The sequence below is a fragment of the Drosophila mojavensis genome, unplaced genomic scaffold (assembly GCF_018153725.1).
Source record: "Drosophila mojavensis isolate 15081-1352.22 unplaced genomic scaffold, ASM1815372v1 contig_74, whole genome shotgun sequence".
In the NCBI taxonomy this organism is placed as follows: Eukaryota; Metazoa; Arthropoda; class Insecta; order Diptera; family Drosophilidae; genus Drosophila; species Drosophila mojavensis.
This window is the reverse complement of record NW_025318899.1, coordinates 21,703,656-21,714,263: the sequence shown is the minus strand read 5'-3', so window position 1 is coordinate 21,714,263 and position 10,608 is coordinate 21,703,656. Positions and strand designations below refer to the sequence as shown.

The window sequence follows — 10,608 nt, the reverse complement described above, 5'->3', positions numbered from 1 at the left end:
CAATCAAATTCTGTTTTAACTTGAGATGGCGCTAACACCGCACCACGAGTGTGTCGACACCTAGAGGGCGCTTACTCATTTTACAATATTTATAGATTACCGCTAGAGGGCGCATGCCCAGTAATTGTGCTGCGAGATTTGAAACAAACTGCGTGTTATTGAATATTGTTTTGCTACTGCTTGCTAGATGGCGCTATTCCTTGACGTCGTATTCTGTTTCCTACCACGTTTTATTTCACCATGAATTTTTACCGCCATCTAGGGTTGATAGTTATATTGAATACAAAATAATTCAAAGCACTTTGAATATATTATCAATTTCGATTGATATTTTAGAAACTTTATGTATTTGCACTCATTTACAAATAGTTAAGGAAAATGCGCTAAATAAAACTAACGTAAAAATATATATTTAATATTAATGTTACTAATTATGAATGTCGAAATGAATTATCAATTTCGGTTGATATTCTTGAAACTAATTATGATTTGCACTTATTATACTCATTCACGTAAGTGAATTAGTATATTGGTTTTGTGCAATGTCCGTCTTGCTCTCCGTTCGTCTATCCGTCTGACCGTATGCACGCAGTTTATTTCGGCGCTATTGAAGCTAGAGACTTGACTCGTGTATATCTCCGATTTATAAAGTGTTAAAATTTTCCCGATCCGCCCACTAGGGGCGTGGCAAATGCGCTATTTCTACAATACCGCATAACAGTGAGTGAAGCTGAGATTAGAATTAATTAATTATTTATTGAATTTATATATTTATATTCAGAAATTAAGATACGCTTGGAGCTAAAGCCTTATATATGTATTTGAAAATCTACATATAAAATACAAATATGTAATAGCTCCAATGTTAAATAATGTTTTTCAAATTAAATTGGATATGGGTTGGATTTCATTGAGATATAAATATTTAAATTAATCATTAATGATAGGGAGCTAAGTGATTAAGTGATCTGATGAATTAATCTAAGTTGTATAACAGCTCTTTAATTTAATTGAAGAGAGATTTTGAATTTTGGTTAAATATATTTGTAGCTTTCAATGGCCATCAATGGGAAATAGCCATCAAGAAATATTAGGATACTTGACCAAAACAATGTCCGTTATTATCTAGTAGTATATATAATCAAATAGAGTTTTCAATAATATTCTATCCAATCTTCATCAGATTCACCTTGTCGCATTGAGATATTATTTTGTTGGCCAACTGCCACGCACACAGTGGTCGCTGCAGTACTCAGCCTTCGCTTTTTGCAGTGGTTTCCCTGCTCTCACTTAAACCACAAATCACGATTAGCCACATTTCCATTTTGGGGCCAAAAAAAAACTTTCAGCCGCACATGGAAATTGCGGGCGATGCGGTAACGATGGCCACGATGGAGACGACTCCCCATAAATTATTGCAGCTGAAGCACAGCCAAACAATGCCCAGTCCGTGGACAATGAGCGGAGGCTCGGCTCAGGCGAAGCAGCCGAGGGACTGGCTAGCCAAATGTCACAGAAAGCTCTTCAAAAATACCCAAAATTATGGCAATCATGCAGCAGGCAAAGTTCTGGCCGGAACGGGTACCCAAGTGGCGCAATGTTAGTTGGCGGAATTGAACAACGCTCTGCTCATTGTCCTGATGCCGGGCATAATAGAGCAGCCATAATGTCCATTATGCGAGAACAAATGGCAGCTGGCATAGTGTGTGCCAGGACACGATAACACTTGCCAGAACTGAGCAGCAGCAGCAGCAGCAGCAGCAGTAATAGTCGACCGAGTGGGAGAAGCAGAGGAGCAGCAGGAGTCAAACAAAACTACGGCCACCAGTTGCTGCCCATTGTCTTGGCCCTGCGCCTTGGCCAATAAAATGCATTCAGCTCGCATGCAAAACAAAAACGATAAAAAAGCCGTCACCATTGAGAACGCGTCTAAGCAGCCGCAGCGCCATCCACAGCTCCCACTCCTCCGGAGCATTGTCTATGCCATTGGCCGAAGCGCCAAGCGAGCGTCGACATGCGCGCAACGTCGTCGCACAAAGGCACCACTGGGGTGGGGTGGGGTTTTAGCTGTGTGGGGGTGGCCGGAGGAGGGTGGGCAACAGTTGATAGCGCTGCCATTTTTAATGTCGCACGGGCTGTGGGGGCGTCTGCTCCCCGCCCCTGCCACCTTTCTGCTAGCCAAAAACTCTACACAGCGAGTCGAGCGCCTTGGAGAGCGACGCATGCGCCAGGCTGCAGAGGGAAAACTGATTTGAAATTTCCGTCACTTTTGGCGCGAAACGTGCATCAAGTGGAGAGTCTCAAAACAAACATGTTTTGAGCTCTGCTCTAAGTACTAATTTCCTAGAATAAAACTACTCCATAAAAGGCGCTCTTTTATAAGACCCCAATCGCGAATCGAAGCATAACAAATTTGTTATATTTTACGACTTCAATTATTTGGAAAATAATGGCAATTCGATGACGAATTTCCTGTGGAGCACGCAGCGAACGGGAAGGGCCACTGAGCCGGCGACTCCCCTCTTTAAACAATGGAAGTCAAAGGGTATCCGAGTCCAGCTACGACTGCATACACACAAACAGAATATACGACAAGATAATCGCGTGTTTGCACTCCGATCGCACTTACGATCGATTGTGGGCGCAAACAAGGAGACGGCCAAATTTCGATAAGCAACTGGATTAGCTGAGTGCGGTTATGATATATTGTATGATAATACACGAATCTCACCTTAAGGGAAGCATCGAGAGTAAACGGACCTGGGGCGAGGGACAAACAGGACAAACAATTGGTCAACACAAAAAAAGAAAAAGAAAGAAAGAAACAGGCCTCATAAGACAGTTATTGACAGCGAGAGCAAACACAAAAACAAATGCAAATACAAACACAAACACAAATGCAAAATGCAGAAGGTAAGAAACGTGAGCAGCGAGCAGCGAACAGCAGCAGCAGCAGAGGCAGCAACTTTTTATCACTTAGCCGCCGCGTTGGCGATGCCAGCGCCGTCTTCGCGTCCTCCGAGCTGCGACGACGAGCACCAAAAAATAGCAACAACAACAACAAGAGCAACAATGAACTCTACAAACACCCGTCGTGCATTCTCTCGCTCTATCTATCTCTCTCACCTTCTCTCTCTCTCTCGTTCTGTCTGGTTGTGAGTCTGCTGGTCATTCGCTCTTTGTCGCACGCTAATTGGCTCTTGCTCGCTCCTGTGGTGCAGAGAGCGAGCAGGCAACGCGCAACCACTACAATAACAAATTTACCCCCGCACACACACACTCATGCACTCATACACAGCACTCACACACAGACACACGCTCGTAGTTGAGTTGATTTCAGTTTTTGTTTGCCGCTTTTCCCGTTTTTGTTCCGCCAACTGTCGCAAGTTTTCGAATGCCATCCATAGATTGTGCCCTTAGTCCATAGAATATGTGGTTCAAATCAAAACTGTCGCGCACTCGACACGGACGCACCGGCTCCGGCAACGCACTCGGCTCGGGGTTAGTTCAGTTTGAAAAGGAAGCGAAGCTTCGAGCGCACAAAAGCGCTTATCAAGTGCCAACTTATCCACAGTGTTTAGATCGCAATTAAAACTTGAAAGCAAATCATGCAAAGCAAATCATGCAAATGAATTATAACATTTAGTGCTGCATATCTCAAAAGAGTGCATCCGATCACTGATCAGAAGTGTTGACAAACTTTACATTGATTGCCAAAAGCAGTGTTGTTGAACGAGCTTAAGATTTAACCCTTCCCGGGATTACGGCACCAAATCCGCAACTGTACAAAAGGTGAGCATTCATGAGTATCAGCAAAAGATAAGAGAACCTTACATGACTCACTTGACATGTGTATTTGAACATTGTTTGATTGACCGATTGAGTTTCTATTTACCCACACATATCAATTATTCGATTTAGTGGAATCTATCAATTTGAGTTCTTAAGTAAATACCAGAAAAGGGTCAAGGTGTTGGTGTGTTCAATATAATATTAATACTAAGATCTGCACTCACGTAACTACCGATCTTGTTCTCTGATTTAATTTACACAAATAATATATATTAATAGTTTGCTCTTATATCTTATCTTATCTTCAGTAGCTTCTAAAATATTAAAAATAATTAAATAAATATTATCACTAATTATAAAAATAATTAAATAAATTAATAAATATTATTACTAATAATAAAAATAATTAAATAAATTAATAAATATTACTAAGTATACATTTATATATTTGGCATCTAAAATACTTATCCACTCTTCACTAATTACCAAAATATTAAACATAATTTAAAATAATAATAAATAATAATATATGGTGCATAATTAAATATCAGATTTACATATTTTAAGGTAAATTTCTTCAGTAAGTCCAGCACTTCACTAAATTCTAAAATATCGGAGCTATTTTGATGAAAAATAGATAATAAATAAACATCAAAAATGCTTTGAAGTCTTAATTAAGTAAATATTGTAGTAAGTCTCTTAGAAATCAGCTAGCTCTTATCGGTTCTTGGAGGTTCTTCCTTGGAAATATATATGTAAATTGTTATTTAATTTCATGTTAAATATTTAATGTTATCTCTATTTGCCTAGTTGTATCTTATAAAAACTACTGGGCTCCAAATATTTGTTTATTATTGTACGATTCATAGCTGGTCTATACACATAGCTGTATAAGGGGATACCAAAGGAGTTTCCTGCCTTCAATATCGGGAAATATTTATAAAAATATTTAAAAAGTACAAAGCTTCTCCCCTAACATATAGGTCGACTTTAATATTATGTCTTTCCCTGAGCACTGACTCACGCCCAGCTTTAACACCCCTCGCAATTTGTTGCGGACTCCATTGAAGTAACCCCTGACCAGAAAATCCCCAAAACAAAACTGAGCACACACACACCTCACGTCTGCCACTTTGCGATGCGATGCGATGGCATGTGATGGCACGAACAAAGCATATCTATTGAACTCCATTACCGTTTGCATTGCAGCACATCTCGGCGCATAGAGACATAGAGGAAACGGTCAGTGCACCGCAGTGGAGTCCCTGGATAACCCGACAGCCGGCAATCGGGCCACTCACCTGACGCAGCCAGCTCCAGAGTCCCAGTGCACAGCCATGACGAGCATCTCGGCGCTGCTGCACCGCAATCACAGTCACAGTCACAGCAACAGTCACAACCACAGTCACAACCACAACCACAACAGCAATGGCTACACGAGCAGCGGCAGCAGCAGTCACAGTCACCACAGCAGCAGCCTCTCACCGCCAACGACAATCGGAGCAGCCACAACGCCGCCGCCACCACCGCCTCCAGCGGTGCCTAAACTACAGCAGCAGCAGCAGCAGCAGCAATTGCAACAGCAACAACAACAACAACACAGCTCCAACTCGAATGGCAGTTCGCATCATGACCACATTAAGCGACCAATGAACGCGTTCATGGTGTGGTCCCGGGGCCAGCGACGCAAAATGGCGCAGGACAATCCCAAAATGCACAATTCAGAGATATCGAAGCGTTTGGGTGCCGAATGGAAGTTGCTCACCGAATCACAGAAGCGTCCATTCATTGATGAGGCCAAGCGTTTGCGGTGAGTGAGTTTGAATGTGTATGTATGTGTGTGTGAGAGAGTGTACTGTGTGCGTGTGTGTGTGTGCAAGTGGGTTTGTTGTCTGGTTACAATTTGAGCGATTAGCTAAGACAATGGGCAGCTATTGTGGGGCTCCAAAGTGGCATTGAGTAGCATTTGGAGCTCTGGGTCGGGCCGCATTCGATTGGCATATCTTGGGCAAACAACTACAGCCCTATAGATACTTTTAATGGGCCTTTGCATTTTGCATTCGATATATATAGAGAGTCTGATAAGTGAGCAATGTTTGCGCTGTCTAAGTCCTTTTATTGATTGTATTGGCTGTGTAAATGTTAACTGACAATAATTAATGAGCCGTCTGAGCAGAACGCACTGGGCCTGGGGCTTAACCTAATGGCCATTCCAAATTTTTGGTTAAGGCAACTGACATCATATACAAATAATATATGTATATGTATATAAATAAAAGACAACCATCGAGCCCGAAAACAAGAAATGCTGTTCAAATATTTGCCAATGTGCGAGGCGACGCATCGATAACGCACGGCACACTCGCATATCATTTCAATTTCAATTTCGATTTCGATTTCAAGTCTCAAATTTACTTCTTTCACTTATTTTTCGGGCAGAGATAACAGAACAGGGCTGACCAATTAGGGTATGGGAACTGCAACAAAGCCAGGGCAAAGAAAGCAAAAGTGACAACAACAGCAACAACAACAACAACATCACCATAATACACACCTTTTATCAACATTTATCGTTAGTCAAACAAATGTCAACAATTGCGCATTGTTGCAGCTGGGAACTCTTACAGAGCTCAAGAACTTTAGAAACACTGCCTTGCTAAATGGAATCAGATAAGCATTGAGTCTTGCAGGAAAGGTTTTATGGAAGGGTTTTGGCTTCACTTAATATACCCTGTACGGCTCAAGCTGGTTACGAGCTGAGGCGTAATAGACTGTATTATAGATAAATATATTTTCAAATCATTTCAATTCAATTAAATTTTAATCTCTGATGCAATACTTTTAATTCGTATACTTAGAGAAAGTATTAAAATTTTATTAATATAAATATTGTGCCAGATTCTAATGATTTTTAATGCTTTCAAATTCACTATTTGCGTTATCTTATTTCTAAATTAGACTCCTGAAAATATAGACTATATCTTAATTACGTAATTGTTATGCGCAAGCTCTAAGCTTTTTCCTACATTCAAATCCATAATCTTATCGTGCTCATTTAATCCCTGATTAACTATTATACTCTTAAAATTTCTTTAAAATTACAGAGTGTATCTTAGTCGTGTAATTTTCTGGCCTGAATTGCAATGGTTATATTAGCTTGAAAATAGATTGAATGACACTTTGTCTCAATTCATTCCATGATTAACTGAAGCTATTTTATCTCACACTCTCAAAAACTATAGAGTATCTGTTAGTCAAGCAATTGTCTTGTCTGCATTGTGCGGCTTCGATTTTATGGCCGAGGGAACTGGGCAACAGATTGACTTTGTGATATCATCGTGATCGTTGAATCGTTTTAATATCGATCCGCCGTGGCCCGATCTTTGATCAATGTTTCAACATTTACTCAATTTACAGCGCGCTGCACATGAAAGAGCACCCCGACTACAAGTATCGGCCTCGACGCAAGCCCAAGACGCTCAACAAGTCCCCGGTGCCGGGTGGCGGTGGAGGCGGAGGCGCAGGCGGAGGCTCAGGCAACAACGCCGGACTGACGGTCGTTGGGCAGCTGGGCAAGGAGCCCGTCCAGCCGCAGCACTCGCCGCATGCTCAGGGCCTGCCGCATCATCATCACCATCCGCATCATCCACATCCGCATCCCGCCCATGCCCACGCCCACGCCCACCATCACCATGCGCAGCTGAGCGCAGTGGCTGCTGCCGCTGCCGCTGCCGCCGTCTCGCACTCCCATTCGCACTCGCCCACCTCGCTGGCCGCCAAGTATGGCTTTGGGTCTCCGCTGGAGCTGTCGCTGCCGCGCGTACCCGGCGGCTTCCCGGGGCTGGCGCACTATCCGCTGGACCCAACACTGGCGCTGGACCTGCAGGCGCGACTCCAGGCGATGTACGCCGGCAGCATCTATCATCCCTGGCGCTATTTGCCGCTGATCAGTCCCGATACTCCGCCCTCACCGCCCAGCAGCAGCGGCACAGGCATCTCCTCCTACGGCTGTGTCAAGTCATCCAAGTCCTCGCCCGTCGCCGTCGTCCCAGCGCTGGCCACAACGCCGCCCAACATTATTTGACCGACTCCACTGCGCTACGGCGCTGCCGCTGCGGAGCACGCGGTCTAGATTTGGAGCATTCACAGCGACTAAGTACCGCACCGCCCCCTTGCACCCCACCCCACCCAAACTGGTAGCAGCCACTTATGAGCTGCCCACTTACTTATGTAGGACCCTAGTATTAGCTAAATCTTTGAGTGTTTCTGTTTTACGTTGCGTATTTCTGTTTTCCCCCTCCCCGACTATGTCTACGTCTACTCCCGTTGGTTATGTGGTACTTAACTATGTATATAAACAGCACACAAATATATAAAATATCGGATATGCTATCCAAAACGAAATACACCAACAAAAACCAAAGCAGAAACTTGAACGGAAACCGAAATAAATAAAAGTCAAATTGTTCCTATCAAACTGGCGCATGAGTGTATTCTTGAGTAGATGCAACGGACTTTGGGTAAGCTGATGGATATGCAATCAACCAATGATCAATGAAGAGCTCAGGATGACAATAGTTTGGACAAGTTTGAATACATCTTGCGTTCAGTTACCACAAACCCAAGTCTATAATTTCGATACATAGTTTTAATTGCTTCTAAGTTCTTAGTGCTTTATCTATAAATATATAATATATATTGTTGGCCCGATCTTGTGTAATATATGTGCGTATATATAAAATCTATATTTTAATGTGATACAAAACGAAAGGCAAATTGTAACTGTAAACGAATAAATGATTTTTAAATAGCTCACGCCCCACTGATTGATGAATACACTTGTAAGACCCACACACAGGCAACAGCAATAGAAACAGCAATGCCAACACCAAGCCCTATACCAAGAGCAAACCACCCGACCAGCCAGGCAATCTGTCAGCAGTCAACCGCCAGGGGGCGCCACAGGCGCGTGAATAATAACGACAATGTTTGCTGATGCGTTGATTATTAGTTTAAATTGCCGGCCGCTCGAGGGGTTGTCTACTGTACCGAGGGGGTTGCTCAGCGCTCAGCGCTCAATAGTCTCAACTCTTAATGCTTAATGGGATTCACTACGCCCACTTGTTTATGCAACGGACTGTGAGAGCTGCGATGAGGCGTGGCACGGCGCCGCGTTGCGTTGCGTTGCGGAAAGCGGCGCTCAGTCGCTCGCCCATCTAAAAAACAATTGACACCTTTTCAGCTGACAGCCAAAACAAAGAAGCAGCCCGCAGTTGCTGGCGACGGGGGGTGGCCAGGGCGGTGCGCCGAATGGCAATTGCGACAGCATCATAACCAGCTCAAAAGCCGCACATAAAACTCACACAAATGCCACGCTGCAGCGCAGCAAAAGTCCTGATAAGAAAGCGAACGCGCGACGTCTGCCCACAGAGCAAAGCCCCCCTCACCAATGCAGCCCCCACCCTTGGGCTGGCAACTCCAACTCGGCAGCCAAAAGTCGTGCGCTGATTGTCTGCACAGTCACACACACACACACAAAGAGACAGAGCACAAGCGAATGAGAGCTCACGTCTGGCTGCCTTTTGTTGCCGCAAGGTCGTTTTTATAGTGTCCTGGTCCGAGACCCAGAGACCCGGCAATAAAGACAGTCCCTCTCTATTTGTATTTGACCTCACCCGAGTCGAGTCGAGGCACAGTCACAGTCACAGTGCAAATCACTTGTGCGAAGCACTACGAAATGCTACAAAAATATTTGCCCAATGAAGTTGTCAGCCAGCCCACAAGGCGCTCAGGACAATAAGCTCCACAGTACTGCAAGCCCCCAGCCAGAGAATAGAATAGAACAGAACAGAATAGAACAGACCGGAAGCCAGACGAGGGCATTTCTTGAATGAGCTTGTCAATCTGCAGTCGAGCACCAAAGATCTGGTAATTAAGTGATATAGCGATAGCCATGCCCAAGTAAATAATTAGTTAACAGTTGGTTAGGCTTAGCCCAGATGTATGCAACGTTCTCTTGCCTAGAACTGCTGGATTATGCGCTACCGAGAGAGTGAAAACAATAAATATTCCATATTCCTTTCGCATAAGACGTTTGCGGATTCCCTCAGCCAGCAGCCAGAGACAACAATAGCTGGCAAATCAATTATCAAAATTTAACGGGTCAACTACTTACAGCCCTCCTCGGCAGGAGTCAATGGCTATCAAAACTAGCAGACACGCGCAGGACACGTGCACTCATGCCAAATGCCAATGCCAATACACACACACACACACAAGCTCACACTCACGCACAGCCACTACTCACACTTGAGGAGCTCTTTCAATTTCATTCTCTCAAGTCACTTGTTTCAAGGCAAACAAAAACTGCGAGCGGAGCGCGCAAAGGACAAACGAAAAACGTGTGAAATGAAAGTTGTTTGATTTGCTCTATGCGGTTGCCAGAAAGAGATGGTTGAGGGGAGAGAGGAGAGCGGAGAGTGGAGAGGCGAATCATTCTGAACTCTGTGGGCGTGCATGAAGAGGTGACAAAGGCCGCAGTGGGAGTAGTAGTAGCTGAGATAACTCTCCCCCTGCCCACAGACACAGCCCGCAGTGTAGTACAAATTTTTGTTTTATTTATTTGGAACGACGTCGCCCTTACCCTCGTCCTTCGTCCGTCGTCCTTTGCCTTGCGCCCTTTCTCATTTTTTCTATTTTTTTTTTTTTCTCTTCTGCTATTTCATTCCTGGCACACTCACATCCGTTTCGATAAAAAGAAATATTTTCTTTTTGCCATGCGTTGGCGTGGCACTTTTCTTCTGTCCCGGCGCTTCA

General features: G+C 43.9%; 1 protein-coding gene across 1 annotated transcript; it reads left to right on the top strand.

Annotated features, from left to right (window-relative positions):
- The first annotated feature begins 3,427 nt into the window (after positions 1-3,427).
- LOC6583258 (transcription factor Sox-1a) lies at positions 3,428-8,607 on the top strand. The gene is made up of 3 exons (XM_002008895.4): positions 3,428-3,792; positions 5,002-5,602; positions 7,210-8,607. The coding sequence occupies exons 2-3, from the start codon at positions 5,130-5,132 to the stop codon at positions 7,874-7,876; spliced, it is 1,140 nt and encodes a 379-aa protein (XP_002008931.3). The 5' UTR covers positions 3,428-3,792; positions 5,002-5,129; the 3' UTR covers positions 7,877-8,607.
- The last annotated feature ends 2,001 nt before the right edge of the window (positions 8,608-10,608 follow it).